Source organism: Equus caballus, chromosome 5, assembly GCF_041296265.1.
Source record: "Equus caballus isolate H_3958 breed thoroughbred chromosome 5, TB-T2T, whole genome shotgun sequence".
Lineage (NCBI taxonomy): Eukaryota > Metazoa > Chordata > Mammalia > Perissodactyla > Equidae > Equus > Equus caballus.
In genome coordinates this window covers 74119152-74142358 of record NC_091688.1, presented here as the reverse complement: position 1 = coordinate 74142358, position 23207 = coordinate 74119152, and the positions used below count along the sequence as shown (strand labels likewise).

Genomic DNA, 23207 nt, shown 5'->3' with positions numbered 1-23207 from the left:
GGGCCTGGATAAAGGACTAAGTAGAGCTAATTAAAATTTAGATATGTTTTTCTCACAAAAGAATTTATCCTCCTAAGATAAAGAACAAGGAAGCATTAATATTTTCTCACTAAGTACCGGTAGACTATAAATCACTTCTTATAGCTAATTGTGAGAAAAAAATAACCTCCAGACATGAGTGTGAGTTATTTACTCAAAGGATTAACATCTCCCAGGTGTTCTTTTTCTTTACCTGTGTGTATGTGCAGTCTGTGCCTGTTTATTCTTTTTGAATATGATTCTATAACATATTCAATAGAAACATCTTTTGTGAAATAGGGCTATCTTATGTATGCAATTACACTAGACTGATGAGTGGGGAAAAAAACAAAGGCAGACTAATTGGAAATTAATTAGTATTGTAGTAGTGAGCTAATAGAGTGGTACTCTCTTTTCTTACAGTATATTTAATGATGCCTGTATGTTTGCTTTTGTGTGCATATTTCTTTTTAGAAAATAGATACATTTATTCACTGTTGTCTTTTAGATAGTATTTAATAAATTTAGGCTGTTGAAGGTTTCAGTATCCTCCAAAGGTGAATGTTATTTGGAAATTCTTGTATTTTGGGAGTTTTTTTACCCCCTGCTGAAACTATTCAGTTGCTCCAGAGCTCAGGAAGAACAAAATTATCACTTGGTATTTTCATGAGTTTGTAAGGCTGCTTTCAGTTAATTATTGCGATGTAGGCCATTAAACAGACTTTTCTACAAAGAAATGCTGATAAAAAAAGAGTCTTAAGATATGCATATACCAGTTTCTCAGAAGTGGGATCTTTCTGGATGATTGATATTGATAGAAGGGATTAGCTGTTTTTTCTACCACCATTTGCTCTCCCTATAAAAATTTGGCTTAACATCAAGATGCATAGATAGATCTCTCTGGGATAGTTCCTTTCATAGGAATAACTATTTAGAAATTTATTAATTTAAAAGTAGTTACTTAGATTACACCTCTGTTGCTTACAGTTCTTCATTTCACATATTTTGTGGCAAAAACATTTGAAATACTGCAGTTTAGAATGGAATTCTAAGGAACCAGTTCCAGGAACCAAAAGTTTGTCTGATGTATATGGATACTAATATAATAACTGACTGTTTATCGAGTATATATTATGTTCCAGGCGTTGTTCTTAGCCATTTGCTTGTGAGTTAACCTTCACATCATCCTTAAATGAAGTTACCCTTATTGCCCCCGTTTTACAGATTTAAAAACTGGGACACAAAGAGATTAGCAATTAGAGTGGCTGAGAGGGGTAGTCTGGCCCCAAAGTCCATGCTCCTAACTAATAAACAACAGAATAAAATGTACTATAGATTAGCTGGGCCTTTTGGCATGCCTTTTCCCCTGTGGAGTTAACAGGTCAATGTCATACATGTAGTAAATACGTAAGTCCTATTATTTTAATTTCCTCCTTTTTTTATATAATAAGATGTTTTCTGCTGCCATGACAGATTATTTTTTGTTGCCAAGTCCACTCACTGTTTAACCTGGTTATCATATGAGTACAAAACCAAAAGTGGGTATTGTTCATATATCCATTTAAAATTGGATCCAAATTAAGGATGTGTATATAGCATGCAAACCAAAATATAGTAAACTGAGATTATATTTTTATCTTTTCACAAAATATACATTAAAACTTAGATACCATATCTTAATTTTAGTAAAACACTAATGTATAATATTCCATTATAAGACTGATTATGGCAAAGGAAATTATGGCCATAAAAATCAAACCAAATAACTCATATACTGCAGACGCAGTTGAGAACTATCCTCCAAGAAAAGCCTAAATAATTATATACAAATACACAACATCCTAGGAATATTTCCCAGAAATATTAAACTACGTACATTTTTAAACCATATCACTTAATGTCATAACACCAAAACTTCCTTTAAAAAAATCATAACTAAAAAGGCAGTATTTTATCATGTTCAGCATAAATAAATCATAAATTTTTGGTCAGAAGTCACATGAAATTACCTGTACTAATTCATTGTCCCATAACTGGTTTCCTCATTCCATTTCTGTTTCAACGTTTTGGAATTAAGAAGCTATTGTTGAGCATGCCTACTTCTCCATGTGTGCATTTTTAGAAAATGATGTTGAGTTCTTTGAATTATTCAACTGCCTCTATTTTGCTTGGCTGAATTTTAAAAATACTAATTTTTTGTCTTTAAAATGTCTTTTAGAAAAGAAGTTGGAAGGGCTGAGGTAGAGTTGTTCATTTTAAAATTTGTCAGTAGATAAAATTTTAACATCTCAAATTAACCTGAAGCAATAACGTTTAGAAAGTTTATTTAAACTCTTTGTGTCTGTTTTAAATAATGTTTGAATGAATGTGTTTTATGTCTGGAATTATTTTTATCTTCTTAGGAAAGGAAATGTGTCTGGTGGTAGTTGTGTACTTTGGAGGTGTAATGGGCCACAGATATAAACATTAGGAGAAGTATGTTATTACATCAGTTTGTGTTTATCAGCATTTTTAAATGGAATAAGCTTGTTATGATAGGACTAAAATGCTATTCATAGGCCACCTTTTAACTATCCAGGGGCAAAAGTTTTATATAAAATTCTTAGTGGATGACGATGTAGTCTTTACTTAAACTGATCCATTATATTCACCCATTGTATTATTCTCAGCTATAGTTTTAAGAAATGTCTTCCTTTTGTTAATCCCATGTTTACCTTATCCTTTTCCATGACGGTCTGTCACTTACCTCTCTCGTGTTCATCCTAGTGTTCATATTTTTAAGGCTAAACAGCCTGACTTCAGTGGTAATCAACTCCAGCCTTCAGATACAGAAGGTAGATTTAAATTAAGATTTAAATTAGATCAGGCTGTAGATTTTACTTTGAAAATATTTTGTGTTTTTAAAAGTTGACAGTTATATATATGGTATGGTTAAAACAAAGAAAAGCCTTCTAAAGTATATTATTGCTGCTTCTGCAATTAGAAGAAGAAAAACTGTATATGTTTGACCATAGTATAAAATGTGCCTGTATCCAAAGGACGTAAAAATTACACAGAAGATTTTCACTAGCTCCTCTAAAGCTACATCAAGAAAGCAGTAGATTCATATAGGAAATTTTATTTAGATTTTTTTCTTGACCTTTTTTTTTCTGAGTTCTTGCTAACTTCATATCTATTCGTTTTTAGTTTTACATTTTCTTGTTTTCCTGTTGATCTTGATTCTAATTTAAAAGTGGTATCCTCTCTCTCAGAATCTGCCTCTCTATTTGCCCCACTTTCTAATATCCTTCTTAATTGCCATGAGCATTTCACATCCCTAGCAAGATTCTGCTTCACCCCAGTGGCACCCTGGTTTATTCATTCATTGTATTATTCAGCAGTCATTTTAGCACTGTGCTAGGTACTATAGGGACTCAGAAGAATTACAAGATTTCTGTTCTCATAATCTGGTGGAGGCAGCAAACATCTGAGTGGCTTTAATTCGAGGCAAATTGAAATACATAATATAGTTAGTGTAGTATCAGCACAATGAAATGAGTAATTCATCATCCAAAGGAAAAATTGGGAGGGTTTTATGGGACAAAGAGCATTTGATTTGGATAAGAATAAAAAGGATTAAAAAAACCACAGCATGGGGGCCAGCCACTGAGTGCTAAAAGTTCTGTGCCCCTCACTCTGCTTTGGTGGCCTAGGTGCGCAGGTTCAGATCCTGGCACAGACCTACTCCACTCATCAGCCATGCTGTGGAGGCATCCCACATAGAGGGTGGAGGAGGATTGACACAGATGTTAGCTCTTGGCTAATCTGCCTCAAGCCAAAAAAAGAGAAGCGGAACATTGGCAAGGGATGTTAGCTCAGGGTGAATCTTACTCACCAAAAAAAACAAAAAAAACACAGCATGAACAAATGTGATAAAGTATATATCATGTTTAGGGAGTGACAAGCATTCAGTTATGAATGAGGCATAGGGTAATTGGGAGTATATGAAAGGCAATGATGCCGGAAAGAACTAGTTCGGGACAAGATCTTAGAACAGATGCTATCCCAAGGAGTATACTGGGAACAATTAGTCTAAGTAATATATAATTGTGAATATAAATTAGGGACATGAAATGATAATGGAAAGAAACAAATAAGGGAAAAATTAAACATAAAAGTAAGAGAATTTAGCATCTAATTGATATGTTGCTTACTAAGAATTAACCTTGTAGATGAGTCCACTGGACAGTAGGAAATTCGGTCTAGGACTTGGGCAAGAGTTCGTGGGGTTGTGAATTTAGAGGCTAGAGATGTGATATTTAAAACTTTGGTTTAAGATTCCTCAGGTATAAAAAAGCAGGGCGGTTAAAGACTTGAAATTGAAACTTTAAGCGGTGCACATGTCTATTGTGGGAAAAATAAAGAAGCAAAAAACTGAGAGGTGAAATACATAGGATTAAAATTAGAAGTGCCTGTTCAGTTCAATAGTTACCATATGCTTATTCACAAGAGTGGGTATAAATCTACTTTTAATGGATCAATGTACTACTCTGAAGTGTGCTGTAGAAAGGAAGGAGAAATGGGATGGTAATTGAGAAGTAAAGCAAGACCCAAGGGGAAGTGTTTTCAGTACGGAAGTATGCATAATCATTAAGAGTATTGGCTCCAAATCTAGGTGTCCTGAGTTCAAAGTCTAGCTCAGCTTCACTGTCTGAGCTTCCAAATTTGTAATGGATGTAATGGCATTAATTCCTGTGTTCTAAGGCTCTTGCGAGGATTACATGTGTTAACGTGTAAAGAAATTTGCTGTGCTTGGCATATAATGAATGCTCATTTCATATTAGGTAGTGTTTGTTTTTAAGACTAGCTTAAGTCCTAGAGTTGATTGTAGTTTGTTGGATCAAGAGTGTAGTGGAAATGTTGGCATCTAGAAAATATAGAGATACTTTTTAGGACCATTGTGAGAACTAGAAGGGATTTTTATTAAGCTCACATAGAAATTTAGGGGCAGAGCTGGAGCCAGAACTGAAATCATTAGCTTTATCGTCCATATTCTTGTTCTCACCATCATGTATCTTTATGAAGAAAGACAGGAAGGGGAACAGAGGAAAAAAAGGAGGACTTTTGAAGTTGGTTGAAAATTGTAAGGGAATTCTGATCTCAATCTTACAAGATACTTGCGGAACATAACAAGATTGAGAGTAGGATACAGGGCTTGTCTAGTGGATTTTTAGGGAATTCTTGAAAAGAGACTAGGAAATTAGCTGATGTTGAACAACAAAATGTGGAATCAGTTTTGGGGCGCGTGTGTTTGTTTTCTCTCTAATACTTTACAAACCCAGATGAAAGCGTAGCCAAAATATAAAATTTAATTTATCCAAGTGTGGCATTGTAGAGCATTAAAAGATTAGTAGGAAGCGAGCCAAAACGCTTAGTCTACATTGTAAACTCAAGCCAAGGGAGAATAGAAAGGGAGGGCCATAAAGGCCAAAAGTGGGTTCAGTGGTTGTGGGAGTAGGAAGATCAAGAAGATGGAAGGATGATGTCAGGAAAGGGGATTGAAATGTTGGAAATGAATGGCAAAAAAAAGAAAAGAAAAATCAAAGAGGTAACAAGAAAAGTTGCTAAAAAGGATTGATGTAGTAAAAATTGTCACAAGTAGCTTTTAAGAAACTGTGAGGCTAGAGTGTTGGACAGATCACAGGGTGATGACGGGCTGAGAGAGATGGAAATAAAGGCACATGCCTAAGTCTTTAGGTAATGAGAGAGAATGTCCTGGTGACCTGATGGCTATTTTGATGAGAATTGATTACATGACATTGACATCAGAAGCTCTTCTAATTGATGGTGGTAGAACAGCAATCTGAAAGTAACATGGGGTAGGGTAGGGTGATGAATAATGTATCCTTTTCCTTCTCTTTGGGGAAGGGTTTAGGGAGATAAAAATGACTTTTTGAGAGTATTGTAAGAGAAGTTTCATTAGGACAAGAAAAGCTTTTAATTAAAAAGTTTCTCTAAGGAACATGTTGAAAAAAAATGCAATTGTTAATTATAGAAAAGAAAATGGATTCCAGAGGGCAAAATAGGAATTGAAGAGAAGGTTAGTGAAAGAGGAAGAATGAATTATTTCAGGAAAGATTAGCAGTTGTCATTCTTGTCAAAAGTGAAATTTCTTTTTTCAAATCAGGAAGTAAAATTTAGAAACTGCCCTCCCCACCCAGGACCCTATAATTTATGAATTAGAAGGGGCCTCTAAGACTCACCACCAGACCTCTGTTCAGTAGCGTGTGAGACTAATAACTGCCAGATGTCTTGAACAGAGAAAAGAAGTAAGACCAAAGGAAATCATGTGATTGACTTTGGATTGAAGTTTTAGAATGGGAAATGAAGGGATAAAACAAATTCTGCATCCTTAAAAATGATGGATAAAACTGTCATAGTCAAGAGGACCCTAAGGAGACATGACTAAATGTAGTATGGGGTCCTGGAACAAAAAAAGGACATCAGATGCAAACTAAAGAAATCTGAAGTATGGACTTTAGTTAATAATAATGTGTCAATATTGGCTGATGAATTGCAACAAGCTTACCATACTAAGGTGTTAATAATGGGGGGGGAAAGGGAATGCCTGGGTTATGTAGGAACTCTGTAGAACCTTCTATTTTTCTGTAAATCTAAAACTGTTCTAAAAAAGTAGTTTATTAAAAAGCATAGATAAAATTTGTAAATGATTTAAAGTAAGTTAACAAAAACGGTTTAATTCTTCAGTTGAAATGGGCAAGGTTAGGACTGCCTGTGCGCATCAGCAAAAATATGACTTGAAGAGGTGGTTGATACATAATTTATATCACTTCATCCTGCTGGTCTTTGAATCTTTATCAGATAAAGGCTGTGTATCCATCAGTTTTGGTGGAGGAAGGGTTAGTAATAATAATTTATCAAAACTAACAGAAATTTATAAAATTACTGAATCACTCAAAATGTCTGGGTGGCCTAGCTGATGAAGATCATTTCACGTGGAAAGGATCCCTGTGTTACTACCTTCCTTTTCTTTAGCATATGGTCGTTTATGAAGCTCTTTCATGATGTTTTATCCTTATACTGTCCTGGGAGCAGAACAGGCATTTTTATCCCCCATTATCAATACTCATAGTGTTTTCTCCAGCATACCTGCTGCCTTAGCTAAAGATTTAAATCGTTAAAATTAAAATAATTTCTACAGCTAGAAATAATCCATCGGAGCAAATGTATATATAACATGTTTCATATAATTTTTACAAAGGGAAGATGATAAACTTACTGTCTTCCATTGTAGCTTGGAGTTAACAGTAATATGAAAATAGAATACAGAATTTTCTTTTTCAGGATTTATCATTGTGATATAAATAATGCACCATGAAATATTTTGTAGCTTTGTATATTTTTATTGTAGCAGACACCATTAAGATTAAAGCTGAAAAACATTTTTACCTGATTTCTGAGAGTATACCGAGGGAAATTGTGGAATATGTTCTTAGAGGCTTTAAAAGTCCAGTAAAAACTCAGACTATTCTAGTGATTGAGAACTACATAAAGATGGCTTAAGTAGCTTTTCTAAGTTATCAGCCCTGAGGGACGAAATACATATTAGTGACATTAAGGACAGTGACTGCCTTCATCTCTTAAAGCACTCTTGCACTGTACTCCGGGCTGCCTAAAATGAAGAAGGATCATTTGACGGAAGACTAGATCACCTGACTTAGTAGTATAGTGGTCTGCTGTTATCACCACTCTGGTGATGATAGATGGAAAAGTTGGGAGACTATGAAATAGCATTTGGACAGTAGTAAGAACAGTGGGGACCTCCCCGCTTACATTTGTGCTAAACTTCCCATTACTTCCATAATAGAAGGAGGTAAATTGCATCTACTTTGAACCCAAAGTTTTCTCATTAGAAGATTAGCAGTCTCATTTCTTCTAAAACGCAATGTTGTTTATTAAAATATGACATTCTCTGGCATTTTTTTTTAAGGTCTCCGGTCTATCACACTGAAAAAGGACTTTAACCTAGACACTTAATTCTCAATTACCATTTTAAATTAATTTTAATTATTCTTTTAATTTTCAGTGATCGTTTTTCCATGATGTCCTGATGCTTTAAATAATATGGTGCCACCAAGTTGTCTCCATTATAAAACCCAGATTTCAAGAGGAAATGTATTTTTAAAACAATTATGTCTTGAATCTCTAAAGTTTCTTTGAACAAATGTTCCATCACCTTTGAATATTTTGGTAAAGTTTTCATTAGATTATTTAATTGTATATTGGCATGGTAGAGATATATTTTAGAAGAAACTTCTGCAGAGATGAAGTGTTAACCTTAGACTGTTGTGTTTAGATTGACATATCGAATTTAGGGAGATTGATATTTTATATTATTGTTTCGTGAATTAGTAACTTTTCTTGAATTGTCAAAAGGGAAAGAGGAGTAGTAGGTGACGTAGAACTGTAAGTTTTGGAAGTGTCAGTAGTGTGTAATATACCTGTCATATATTAGAGCATTTCTTTACCTTTCAAATAAATGCTTCTTTTAAATTTCTTAGTACTTTTTGAGCATCGTATGTGTACAAAGCATCATACCAAGTATACGTGTAGTGGTTCGCAAAATATTGTCTACAGATCTTTGAGAGCCCCTGAGACCCTCTCTAGAGGTCCACAAAATCAAAACTATTTTCATGATAATACTAAAATGTTGTTTGCCTTTTGACTCTCATTTTCTCAATAGAATACGTTGGAGTTTTCTACATCACTCTGCAAACTAACAGGATGTGTGATCTTGTGTTCCTGTGCTTTAAAGTTCTTGGTTTTAATTTCTGATATTTTAAACGTCAGTTGATAGAACCCAAGTAAACAAAAACTCTTTGCAGTCCTCAGTAAGTCTTAAGAGTGTAAAGGGGTCCTGAGACCAAAAAGTTTGAGAACTACTTCAATGTGGGATACAAAGTTTAAGAGAATTCTAATAGATAAGTAGGAGATAGAGGGTTTTTTAATAAACAGGAGATGGTGGTTGAGTCAAGAGCTATATAGAGAAAATGCTAGGAATTAGGAGACTTTTGAGATTATTTTAATTTTGGTAACTAATTATAGTTAGCTCAGTTAAGTTTTTCTAGTTTAGTGGGCCCTGAGAATCACTTGTTGCCTGTTAGAACTGAAAATGAAACCAGAAATTAAACTGATTTTATTTTTTATTGTGGAAAAGACGTGGTCAAATTTCTTTGATGGCTTTTTTTTTTTTTAGTCTTTTTTATTCTTAAAAGGCAATTTGAGGAATGATACTGAACTTTTTTCTTCTGCATGACATGAATTTGCAGATGGTGTTTATTTGCTTGTTTGTTTTGGGCCATCAACTGGATCCCATTAAGACGAAGGAACTTAACAGAATTTTAAGTTACTTTTTCTACTAAAAGGTAGCCAATTAAAGGCAGAAAGAAACAAGGGAATGATTTGATAATGTAAGGCCTACATCTGGAGTTTCCACCACTGTTAAATAATTGTGGTGTCAACTTTAGTTGAATGCTAGTTGCTTTCAGCCAAAGCTATTTGAAAATACTGAAGAACAATGTTTAAAGAAAGGAGAAGAGGTCGCTTTCTAAGAACAAAATTACTGTGAAAGCATGCCTAGGAGTTAAGACTGTATCTTTATATTTGACATTGGCAGCAAATTAAGATATCCACTGAGTGTTAAATGAAGCAACCTATAAAGCTTAATGAGAGCTATGGTATTTAACATGGAGAAGTTAGTAATGCCCTGGAATAGTCAGTTAAAAAGATCCACACTGGTGGATCCAAACAGACTGAAGACTACTATGCGTTAGTAAATACCAAACATGAAAGGTTTCTATTTTAAAATTAGATCCTTATTCGTGGGATTTACTTTAAAAATAAAATGGGTGAGTGGATGAAACAAGATTGGCCATTAGTTAATAGTTGTTAAACCAGTGTGATGGGTACATGGGGGTTCATTATTCAAGTCTCTTTACTTTTATGTATGTTGAAAGTTTTCCAAAACAAAAAGTAAAATCTAAAAAGTGGAGAAATAGGGAAAAAAGGGGGATACCCAAAAATGGTGTGGGCAAAACTGTAAAATAAGCTTGTTTAGAGCAAGATTGTAAAGGAGAAACATATCATTCCACTGAAGAATATTCAGAAAGGATAAAAGGAGATTGGAGGTAAAAATTTTCTAAGTCAAAAACTACAGAGGCTAAGAAAAGTGGCTCTTAAAGAACCATTCAGACTGCTAATGAAAGCCATTTATAGTTCCTATAAAGTAAAAAGATAAAAAACTTGGCTAAAAGAATAAGGTGTCTGAAACCAAAGGTAACAGCACATCTTTTTGACATACACAAGAAGGCTGGAAAGAGAAAAGAAGAAATAAACGTGAACTTATGGGACGACAGTGCTAAGGGTCAGTTCTACCCAGGTATGTCATGAATTAACTTCATTTAGATTGGATATTTGTTTCCTTTATCATGGGAAGGAGAAGAAGCACATGTAATTCATTTCTTTAGTGAACTAATATTGAGAAATAAGCTGGTATGTAAGAATTTAAGGAATGAAAGAATTCTGATTGCTTAATTGAAAAGTGAATAAAAATGTTGAGACAAAAGGAAATTCTTTGTAGAATAAGTGAAGTATCTCAAAGATGATAAAACAACAGCAAGACTGGAAAGTAGAATAGAAATAAGAAGGAAATGTTAAAGTTGGTAGGTTAGGTAAAGGGTAGAAAAATACTGAAAGAGAAAATGTGTGATACGGTGATGTTTTCTCATTCTTCCTGCTGGGAAAGTATCATGTTTGAGAAACTTGTGTTCATTATAACTACTTGAATGTGGAATTCAGGCAAACAAATTCTGGTAAGATTTTCTTTAGGTCATTTGAATGAATTAAATAATGATGTTCATGGTGATTCGTCTCTAGGAACTGAAGGACTTAACTATATTTGCTTCATAAGCTACTATTTATTTGATTTCAAGTGTGAGTTTATGAAGATAGCACTTGTGTAAAACAATGAGTTACTGTTATGTTGAAGATGATATTTTTTAGATTTGGCTTCTCACTGTAAACCATGTAAGTGAATTTTTCAAGTCTCTGACTTGGAAATATTATATTCTTTGTGTTTTGTTTGCTTTTCCTCAGGAAATGGAATGTTGTGTATTTAATTTTTTAACATAATACAGGTATGTACCTTAGTTCTAATAGTTAATGATTTCATTGAAACCAGTTTATTTTTCTCTAACTGCTACACATCAGCAAGTCATTTTTCTAAATGTTATAAAAATTAACTTTCAGGAACCATTTGGAGCGGTCAGCCCAAAACCATGTGGCTATCGTGCTTAAATTGGTTTTTGTAAACGACTTGTGTGTGTTTCGTAAAATATGCTTTATTTTAAAATTAGGGCTTCCTGTTGCAGCTGTTCCAGGAGCTCTGAGTCCTTTGGCTATTCCAAATGCTGCTGCAGCAGCTGCTGCAGCCGCTGCTGGCCGAGTGGGTATGCCTGGAGTCTCAGCTGGTGGCAATACAGTCCTGTTGGTTAGCAATTTAAATGAAGAGGTTAGTAAAATAATTTTGTAATGTTTATTCTTTAACTCCATTTCATTTGTGGAAGTTTTTCATGTTTATTTCATTTTGCACTTGCCTTTCTTTTTATGTACATTCATTAGTCAAAGTATTTTCTGTATGTTTCTACTTCTGAATAAAATCTATGTACTTGTTTAAGTAATATTTTATTTCTTTAGACAGTCATATCTCTTTATATATATATATATTTTTAACCTAATTACCTATTTTTCCTAAGAAAAATATGGTGAAGTACCATAGTTTGGCTTTTTATCGTTTTGTTACTCTCAAAGGCAGATATGATCTAATTTGCAGATTTAACTGTAAAACAATTTTGCTCGTTGCCTTTTCTAATTATTTGCTTGTTCATTTCATGCTTATGTGTCATTGCATTTTTTAAATATTATTTTATGTGAACTACTCTAATACATTTTTCTTTGAAGGTTCTTCCAAAGATCTTGACGAGGCACTCTTCCAGTCTTTCTTAGTAATTTTTTCTTTGCAGTTATTAGTCATTGTCTTCTAAAAATATTTTTCAACTTTATTCCCCCCCTTGTTAAATAAAATTTATTGCTGTTATTTTCTTTAGTTGTACATTTTATGTCTGGTATATTTTATTTTGATTGCTATGAAAGCTGGTATGAAATGTGGGAAGCTAAATGTATTAGTTTACAATGTCTAATTTGAGTATTTGTTTCATTTTTGATTGGCCTCTGTTAATATGAACATTAAGCTTATTTTATCATTTAATACTATTGTCATTCACAGTTCTGCATGCTAAAATGTTTGAATCAGAGTGCCTTTGTTTTTCTTTTAAGAATTTTGCCTGCATTTCATAACCAGCCATGCTTATGCAGTAAAGTTCAAAGTTTTAAAATTCCTATGCATGCTTTCCTTCCCTATGTTGAAATGAAATGCTGTAATTTACTCTTTGATATAGATGTACTTTACCCATATTTGTCTTGGATGACTACATTTTACTCAGTTTTTCTTGTACAGTACATAAACCAACCATTTTCTGACCAAATTCCTGCATTTCCTATGTACTGACCTATATTTTATTTTTTTTTTTGTTCCCCAATTCCTTATTTTTTTCTTCTGCATTGCTGTTTCCCTTCCCCATTTCATCCTTTTCCCTGTGTGTTCACCTTCCCTTTCCTTGTCTTTTCCCAAATGCCCATTCCCTTCCCTGTCTTATCCTTTATTTTCCTTGTCCGTGTCTTCATTCCCTGTCTCCATTCCCTATGTTCATGCTTCTGTGCTTGAACAAATGTTCCTCGGACCAACTTGCCCCAATTAACCGCCTTGAACCATGATCCATGACCACCTCACCATTCTGCGGGAACCACCCTTCGTTATGGATGATCTGTTCATCTCCGCTCTTCCTCGACTCTTCTCTCTTCTTGTCTTACGCTGCTTGCTCTTCTCTCCTTCTAAAGATGGTTACGCCCCAAAGTCTGTTTACCCTCTTCGGTATGTTATTGTTAGCACTATACTTTTATTATTGATTTGATTTTTGTTTCACCTTAATTCTTATTTGTAGCTAGCACTTTGGCTTAAAGTTGAATAGTAAATCTTTTGCTATTTTTCTTTGCTATTTAAAACTCTCCATAGACACAAAATTTGTTTTAATGCATGCTGATTTATTTTGCATGGTCTTTAATTTAATATCATTCACATAGCTTTGAGGGTTTATCAGAAATTATTCTTTTCAAAATTCACTGTTCAAAATCTTGATCTTCTTTATTCATTTGTGAGAATGATGAGTTTGAATGGGTGATCATGTTGATGTCTGAATGTTTCATTAATGTGTCAGAAAAATAATCTTTAGCTGACTTGCACATAAAATTAATTCCATTTTTGGATTACCTCTCTGTGGCTCCAAAAAAGGTGTTTATGGAGATGTGCAGCGTGTGAAGATTTTGTACAATAAGAAAGACAGTGCTCTAATACAGATGGCTGACGGAAACCAATCACAACTTGGTAAGATTAAACTGTGTGATATCTATATGTCTTTAAATCTGATTTCAAATATATAATGTAAATCTGTGAATAGTAAGAAACCATTTGTTTTCTTAATAGCCAGGGCTCAAAATATCATGTTAATTTTCATGTTGTCTTTTTGGAGGAAGATTAGCCCTGAGCTAACTACTGCCAATCTTCCTCTTTTTGCTGAGGAAGCCTGGCCCTGAGCTAACATCCATACCCATCTTCCTCTACTTTATATGTGGGATGCCTACCACAGCATGGCTTGACAAGTGATGCCATGTCCGCACCTGGGATCCGAACCGGCGAACCCTGGGTCACCAAAGCGGAACATGCAAACTTAACATCTGCGCCACTGGGCTGGCCCTTAATTTTCATGTTTTAATGTGAATAGTTGTACATGATGAACATATTTATATTTTTCTGCTATCCTTTTCCTGTTTCTTAGGTGCAGTCTGACGGAAAAAGGTTTCGGCTCCAGAATTGCAGTAACAATTGCACATAAAGAATTATGATGTTTAAATTAAACATCCTTAGTGTTTTTCATTCCTGGTTACTGCCTATAATATAAGTTAACTGTTTCTGTCGTCCATATAGTCCATGGAATCTTGATTAATGTCATGTTTTTTAATTCTTCTAAATCGTTTGTAAGGTTTAGGCTAAACTGTGTAATGGAAAGAGTCAAATGGAAAATGTGTTTTAGAGATACCACGTTCTTACGAAATGAAAAATTTACACCAAGTACACCATTGTTAATCCCATTTGGAATCTTAAAATGTACTTTAGTCAAGTTACACTTAAATTATTATTTAGATAAATGATTGATGATTTTAATTAATATTGCATTTGACTTCATACACAAAGTCAAATCACATAAATCTAGAATACAACTGCAAACTCACAATGTGATTGACTATCAGTGGGTTCTCAGCTTACAGTTCTCTTCATGGAGATTCAGAGATTATGGTGCCTCAGACTAGTGTTCACAGTGTTAATTTTGAAAGTTGCTATTTTTGATGTAAGGACTATTGTATTTTTGCTATTATATCCAATGAGACTCATAAATTAACAACATGAAATACTGGACCTTTTGGCCTTTGGAGTCAGAAGTAAGTTTTAAATTTCAGTGTAACCAGCTATTGTGGTAGCTTAGACAGTGTATAAAGCTTTATACGTCTGGCTATTTTTTAAAATACAGATATCTGTCTTTAGAAATGTAAAGTGCTATATGAAAGATATGTATGAAAGATATGTAAAGCGCTGACCATATCATAGATGCTTAGTAAATCTTTCTCTGCTTGTGTACACTTCTGTACTCTGCTGGGGGTAGTGATTGCCATTTTTTATATACATTGTAAGTAGCATTTTACAGTGCTTCATAGTTAACAAAGCATTTTCAAATATTTTTTTTTCCTCATCACCTTATGATCTGTGGGTAACATTTCCCTCATATAAATAAGGGATCATTATGGTTGAGAAGTACCTGAGGTTAGAATTTAAACAAATTCTTCTGGGTATTTTTTGGTTTTGGTTTATGTAAGGACTATTTTAAATAAGTGATATTTTAATTTTTATATACTTATGTTAGTCTGCTTGGGCTGCTGCAACAAAATAACCACAGACTGAGTGGCTTAAACAACAGAAATTTATTTTCTCACAGTTCTGAAGGCTAGTAGTCCCAGACAAGGTGCCAGTAGATTTGTTTCAGGTGAGAACTTTCTTCCTGGTTTGCAGGCAGCTTCCTTCTTTTAGTGTCTGCAAATGGCCTTTCCTCTGAGCTCTCTGGTATCTTTTCTCTTTTTATAAGGACACCAGTCTTACTGGATTAGAGCTCACCCTTATGACCTCATTTAACCTTAATTACTTCCTTGAAGGCCCTGTCTCCAAATAGTCATGTTGAAGGGTTAGAGATTTATCATCTGAATTTTGAGAGAATACAGTTCAGTGTGTAACAGTACGTACATTTGTAAATCTTATACCCCTACTTTTTAGTAAGATCTTTTCACTAAATCTTTGACTTACTAATGGCATGATTTATAGTTTTTGGACTGTATCTAGTGGCAGATAATGTATTATTTCTCCTTGTTGCTAGGGTAGATTTTGCTTTTCTTGAAGTATGTGACCATAAAAATATGTGCTTACACCATCTATGCCTTTCTCACACACACATGCACACTCAAATCTTACACAAAACTAGGATGTACTATTAGAAAGAATGACTTAAAAAATTTTAGTATGCTTTGTTTCTGGGCTCTGTTCTCTGATTTTCATGGAACTCTATTTGGAATTACTCATTGTTTTGTAATATAAGCAGATGTTTTTATGCTTAGGAAGTAGTATGGGAGAAATAAACAGCAAGGAAAACTAAGAGACAATAGTGTTTAAATGTGAATGGGATTGTTGCAGTCCTCTAAGAGAAGCCATGTTAAATGATTTCAGAGTTTCAAAGTTTGTAAATGTTAAGATGTTTCTTTAGTAAACTTTTTACCATAGCTTATTTAATTGATACAGTATTTTCTTAAATCAGATATTTTAGGAATAATATAATTTGTAAATTATCTTTAAAAATAGTATACTGGTCCTTGAAGACTTAGATTCTAGCAAAATGCCAAAGAGTAGTTCCTTCATGTTAAAAACAATTATCTGGCTTCTCCAATTAATATTTTTAAGCACTGTTTACAAAAATACTCCTGTTTTTATTTAATATATAGTTGCATCTCAGACATAAACTTATTGGTTCTTCGTAGCAGACCTTTACTTACTAAATTTATCAAAGTGTGCTGTAAAGTGAGTGGAAATCATATAACTCTGCTGTTAGATATTTGAGCAGTTTTTAAGTATACGTATATATTGGCTTTCACTTCTACTGTTATGAATAATGAAGAACTCTTAAGTTGTACTTTGAGGCTTTGCTGGTCTCACAAAAGAGAATTTCAAGAGGTCTTTCCTCTTAAAGGAAAGGAGGGGAAAATAGCAAATGAAATGATGAAAAATGGGGGAAAATATGAATTAAAATGAAGTCCAGATGCATTAATAATAGCAAATATAAAGGAGTAAGTTCATCAGTTAAAAGATTGTCAGATTTGATTTTTAAAATGCTATCTCTTTGCTATTTACAAGAGACATATAAAGTGCAAGGATGTGGAAAGGTTTATAGTAAAGGGATATAAAAAAGATACATTGGGCAAATAGTAAGTAAAGAAAAACATATGCCCATATTAATTGAAGGTAAAGATTATTGAGCACAGATTTAGTTCAAAAGTAAGTTCGAACAGTTTTTATGTATGTATGTGCCTCATGAAATAGCCTCAAAAGATATAAATCCTAAATGGATAGATCTACAGGGAAAATGGAGCAAATCCACCATCATAGTGGGGGATTTCAACCCCTTTCTGAATTATGTCAAGCAGAACAAAAAAAAAAATCAAGAAAGATACAACTGACAGAATACGATTACCTTAACACAGTTACATATGTACAGAATTGTGCATCTAACAGTTATATATCCAACACATTCTTTTTAAGTACACATGGAACGTTTATAGAACTGATCACATACTAAACTGTAAAGCAGGCTTCAGGAAATTTCAGAGTAAGCGTCATATAGACCAAATTATCTGACTATTGCACAATTAAGTTGAGTTAATAATAAAAAAAAGCATTTAAAATTTCCGTATATCTGGAAATTTAAAAATAAGTTCTGATGTCTCATGGATCAGAGAACTTATTTTAATGAGAATTGGAAAATATTTAAAACTAAAGGATAATGAAGGTACTATACAAATTTAGATATGTGTGGTACAGTGAAAGGTGTTTTGACAGAAGGTTTTAACTTTTTAAGAGTAACAGTATAAACCGGGGGAAAGGAGATGATAAAGACAAGACTAGAGATCAGTGGTATAGAGGACAGTTGAGAAAAAAATATGAAGCTAAAAGTTGGGTCTTTTGAAAAGACTAGTTAATTAGCAAGTGGATGTTGAGTTTCGTTTTTAAAAAATGGGAGAGTCGACACAATATTTTGAATTATGAAGGAGATAACTATTGATGTAGCTCCAGTTCCACACTATATAAACTCTTCCTGTATCTTTAAAGTTTTTACATTCAACTTTTCATTATTCATTAATATTTTCTTCAGAGATGGATTAAGGGAAAGGTAAATTATATTTAACCAAAAATGCCGTTTGACTTTTTCCTCCTTTATCATTGATTGCTTTTGTCCATTCATGCCGTATTTTTTGGAATAGATTTCAAGATATGAGTCCCTTTTTTTAACTTGATTCATTTTGAATTATTAATTCAAATACTCTCTTGCCTTGTTTTGTTTAATCATTGTATGTACTTAACTTTTTGACAGGCTTTCTTTTTTAACTTAAAAATCCTGGTATTCTAATTGCCCCTCCTCCCCCAACCCTCATCCACTTTAGATCTCTTTTGTCAGAAATCAGCTGACTAGAATCTCTCTCATAATCTGGCTATGTCTTGAGGTAGTTGTTTGATTATTTTGCTTTGTTTTAACCCCATTTCTGTATCATCTATCTCCTCTTTGTACAGTCACTATGCCTAAGAGTTACTGTTTTTTTTATTCCCGCCCTTCAGTATCTCAAAGTTCAGCTGTTTGCGCAGTCTTTCCCTAATTTTCCAAAGCTACCTAGGACAGCTTTCTTATGACAGCCTTAGTCTGCTTTATACCACTTCATCCCCAAGACGTATGCCTTAAAAAACATTTTGTGGGATGGGGCCGGCCCCGTGGCCGAGTGGTTAAGTTCGCGCGCTCCGCTGCAGGCGGCCCAGTGTTTCGTCAGTTCGAATCCTGGGCACAGACATGGCACTGCTCATCAAGCCACGCTGAGGTGGCATCCCACATGCCACAACTAAGAATATACAACTATGTACTGGGGGGCTTTGAGGAGAAAAAGGGGAAAAAAAAAAAAAAACATTTTGTGGGAGGTAATTGCACTTTATCGTAAGCAAAGTTCTATTCACTTGAAACAGTAGTTAATAGAACTTTGAAAATATTTTATAATTCAGATAAATTTTATTAAACAGTTTCTGTACCATCACTGTGAATAATTGAGCTGTTTTTATAAGTGTAAATTTGTAAGTATATGTGAAATGCAGTGTAAGAAAGTAGTGAGAAAAAATTCAGGCCTGAGAGAATTTTTTTCTGTTAGCCTCAGTTGAACATCTAAGGAAAAAGTATTAAAAATATATAGCACTGCACTAAAACAATTAGGAAAAGGAAGCTTTTTACAAATGAGGAAAGCTGTAAGTGAAAAATTTACGTTTGATTCTTTTCTGGATGGTACCTTATACTTCCACGGCATTTTCCTCTTGAGGCATGTTTTATATTTAACTAGTTTAGTCTATGCAAGTAAGTATGTCAAGATGCATGGTTTTAACAAATTCTGAGTATATCCTATGTCAGACTGTGTAGTGTGGTCTACTCATCAAATTAAAAAGATTCTGAGGGTAGGAACTCTTCTCATTCCCTGCCCTTTCACATTCCTTTACCTCTCTGCTCTTAATACTCTAATACTGTGATTTGAGCAGTCAAATCAGACCTTCTGTTTAGCTCAAGCATATGACTTATGAAATAGTCTTTTTTAGTTGTTGTGACTAATGAATAAAACATATAACATGTTAACCGTTCTTGAATCTCAGACAAGTCCATTTAGTTTAAAAATAACCCAACCAGTACCTCAAGAAGTAGCCACATAATGTTCTGTTTTTAGGCATTGTGCTGTGTGCTGGGGTAGAGACAGCGGTTCCTGCCCTCATGTAGTTTACAGAGTGCAGGAGGATAATTAAAATAAATTGTGATGAATTTAAAAAGAAGTAAAGGATCCTCCATGGGGAATACCTAATGAGGTTCTGAACCTTTCCAGAGAATAAAGGAAGGCCTTCCTGAGGAAGGAACGTCAAAGGCTGTGTAGACCAGGAGGGACAGTGAAGGAGACGAATTGTTACAAATAGACCAGCATGCACAGGGGACTAAAGGGAAGAAAAACTGGCACTTAAAGCAACCATGTTTTGTATAGCTGGAGTGTTTAAGTGCAAGGAATATAGTACTGAGATACCATAAGTTCCATGAGGGCTAGGATGGTTCTTGTCTTACCTCTTGATTCTCAGCACTAAAAAGTGGTTGGTATTGTACATCATCAGTAAATATCTGTTCAAAGAGGCTGGAGAGATAATTTAGGGTCAGACTGGGAAAGGTACAAGCCATGTTAAAGAATGAATTTAGACTTTGTCTCTAAGGGTTTTAAGCAGGTAATGACATGATCAGATTTGCAATTTACAGAGGTCATCCAGCTGCTGTGTTTAGAATGGATTGGAAGAAAGTAGAGGATAATCCAACAGGAGTAGAAATTAGGAGACTAAGTGAGTTATCCAGATCAAAAATAATGGCAGTGAAAAGTGGAGAGGGAGACAGTATGAATTTGAGAGATACTTATAGGAGGAATGGAGTCATAGGACTTGGCAATTGGGATATGAGGCAGAAAGAAGAAGTTACAGATGAGTACTAAGTTTCTTTCTTGGGCATCTAAGTATATGATTTATCAACAGGATTGTCAAAAAAGAGAGATATTTATAATCTGGATTTTCATTCTATGGGAGAAGCTGGCTTTTTTGCCAAAGTGCCTTGTCTAGTGCAAATTAAGTCTTGTCACCAAAGGCTATTGTGAACTCATGATTTATTTTAAAATCATAAGAGAATTCAGATTTTGAACTATTCTAAAATATGAATTACTTTTGCTTTGAACTTTGTTAATGTTGTTTTTAATAGGCATTCTTTCTTTTTATAGCCATGAACCATCTTAATGGACAGAAGATGTATGGAAAAATTATACGTGTTACTTTATCTAAACATCAGACTGTACAGCTACCTCGGGAGGGACTTGATGATCAAGGGCTAACAAAAGATTTCGGTAATTCCCCATTGCATCGTTTTAAGAAACCTGGATCCAAAAATTTTCAGAACATTTTTCCTCCTTCTGCAACCCTTCACCTATCCAATATCCCGTAAGTATTAAAGCTAGAGGTTATTGAGGATATGTGTTTTAAGGATAAAATGTAAAGTTTATTATTAATATTTACCTTTTTTTCCATCCAATTTTTCTAGTCCTTCAGTAGCAGAAGAGGATCTACGAACACTGTTTGCTAACACTGGGGGCACTGTGAAAGCATTTAAGTTTTTTCAGTAAGCAAGCTTTTCTTGTTTTTAAATTAGTAACTTGATAGAAGTAAAAATTTTCTTCAAGTAAATTTTTTTATTTTTTATTTTACTTTTTTATTTTTATTGAAGTTTTTGATTCTGCAATGGGGAAAAAATTCAAGTATTTAAGCCCTTTCTAACATTTATGAAGTATCTAATTTCATAATTTTGTTTCAGAAGAGATCACAAAATGGCTCTTCTTCAGATGGCAACTGTGGAAGAAGCTATCCAGGCCTTGATTGATCTTCATAATTATAACCTTGGTGAAAACCATCATCTGAGAGTGTCTTTCTCCAAGTCAACAATTTAAAAAGGGGGAGATGAAGATTGGGGGTGAATCACATTGTTTGGTGTCATCACCTATTGACTGTTCAGAAAAGTGGGGACCAGAGTTTGATTATTTTGTTGTTTCCTTTTTTTTTTTTCATGCTGTTATCATTCCTTGGTTATAAAATGAAATGGCATATGTAAAGGCAGAGTTATTAACTGCTATATTTCATCTGTTCTATAGGGAAGCCATTTTTATTGTCTGTTTAAAATTTAAGTTTAATTTTACTTTCCTTTTTCAACTTAGTTGACATACGTGCCTTAAAAAGGAAAACTAGTGTTGCTATTGTGCATTTACTAGAAAAAAGGAATTGGTTTTCTAGGGCACATTGTTATATGGGAATTATAATATGTTTAGGCAGGGGTGTGTAAAAAGGTTAAGTTTTTGTTTCTCCTGCTTGGAACTTATTTTGAATTATTGGCTTGTCACATTTCTTTCTATTTAGTCAAAGATACATGATATTGAAAGAATAAAGCAGCATTTTTTAGTTTTACTACCTTAGGCTTTATTGCTTTAAAAAAACATTGGCCTTTTGTATCTCACAATCTGGTCTAGATTCAGTTATGAATGTAGGCATTAGTTAAAATTAACAAGATGCAGAGTATTAATTTCTTAAGACAACAAAGTGATTTCTGTAAGTTTGAGCCCTATGTGGAAAGCATTGTGGAATCTTAACCTTTTTGTACACACTCTTGTGGGACGTATCATATAAATGTCAGCACTAAGTAATGTCTTGTTTGTGGCTGAATATTTTTCGTAGATGTTTTTGAAGTTGACATGACTTACGTGCATTTAAATATATATTGCCATCCTTAGTTTGTAATTAAGATTTGGAATATGGTTGTGGATTTCTGAGCATGTGCAGACTGGTCTAGCTAGTTCAGGAACTGGTGCATGTATTTTTCAAAGATAAAGAAAGTGTACTGCGAAAATTTGCAGGAAGATTAATTTTGTGGCAGTTTTCTAAAACTGACAACCAGGTGGGACCAAAGTTTATGTGCCTTTAGTCTTAATTTACCTTGCATTGTAATATTCAGTTTTAATAAATCTTCAAAATATTTTGTATTTAGGAATAGATCTGACTTTAATAAAAACATGGCTCAGAATCTACAGGTCAAATTAATTTGAACAGTTCTTGTCAATCTGAATTGTTGATTCTGTTTAAATGACCAATACTTTTTGAAATTGATGTACTTAGTTTCAAGATTCATAGATTCTGTTATCTATGTAGACAGAATGGTCATGTATATTTTCTATTAGTTGAGTTTTTACATCTTTAGAAATGTAAAATTCAGTATAGTTTGAAAGCGGCACAATTAAAAATTAATTTTCTAACAAAGTTGGGAGGTTTGATGGTTGTTTAATTTCCTTTTGTGTGTACTCTGCTTACCTCTGTAGCATGCTCAATAAACACTTCTGTAGCTCTGTATTCACCTTTTCTGTCTTTCTCTGCTGCCTTTTCTCTCTCTTCTTCTTTGTTTTCACTCCACTGTGCTTCTGAATTCATGTTTATTCTCTGCCAGGGTGGGAAAGGAGTAATAATGTTACAGTTCTATGGCTTTTTACCATAAATAAATCTAGATGCTGTGAAATATACCAGCTGGTTTTTTTTTTAATTTAAAAGATGGTAACTGCTTTTCAGGAGGACACATATTAAACATTTCCCACCCTGTTATAATCTACTGCTTTAAAGACATAACTTTTATTGTAGCTTGTTAATTCCTTCTATCTCTTTTGTTGTTGTTGTTGTTTTTTTTCCAGTAGATTTATGCACTAATAGATCTTTTGGATTTGCCATGCTCTCTTGCTGCAGTTTCATCTTTCATCTTTTGTGTCTGCTAAAGATTTCCTACTAATCTTAGACTACCTTGAGAATTTTAACAAAGGGGATTTGATGTTATTGGGAAGAAACAGTAACACATCATCTGTTTTTGCCTTGGGTGGGAAGGAAGGTGTACGTTCAGTTATTTAAAAACTTAAGGGTAATTTGTAATGTTACTGCTTTTCACTTTTTAAAGGATTCTGATTAGGGTGCTATTTGTATTACTCAAAATAATTTTGGTCACCTTTTTTAAACAGGTATA

The 23207-nt window shown here is 33.8% G+C and overlaps 1 protein-coding gene across 10 annotated transcripts in view; it reads left to right on the top strand.

Annotated features, from left to right (window-relative positions):
- Positions 1–22552, top strand: part of PTBP2 (polypyrimidine tract binding protein 2) — an 84281-nt gene extending 61729 nt beyond the window's left edge. For 3 of the 10 annotated variants that reach the window (XM_023641578.2, XM_070268684.1, XM_070268681.1), the window contains exons 9-14: positions 11448–11587; positions 13033–13066; positions 13484–13576; positions 20386–20602; positions 20703–20780; positions 20976–22552. In XM_023641578.2, the coding sequence (XP_023497346.1) occupies positions 11448–11587; positions 13033–13066; positions 13484–13576; positions 20386–20602; positions 20703–20780; positions 20976–21105 (692 nt within the window). In that variant the 3' untranslated portion in view covers positions 21106–22552. Of the gene's footprint in view, positions 1–11432; positions 11588–13032; positions 13067–13483; positions 13577–20385; positions 20603–20702; positions 20781–20972 lie in introns of all 10 variants that reach the window. The other 7 variants (XM_023641577.2, XM_070268680.1, XM_070268683.1 and 4 more) reach the window with 3 other exon arrangements.
- Positions 22553–23207: the final 655 nt, after the last annotated feature.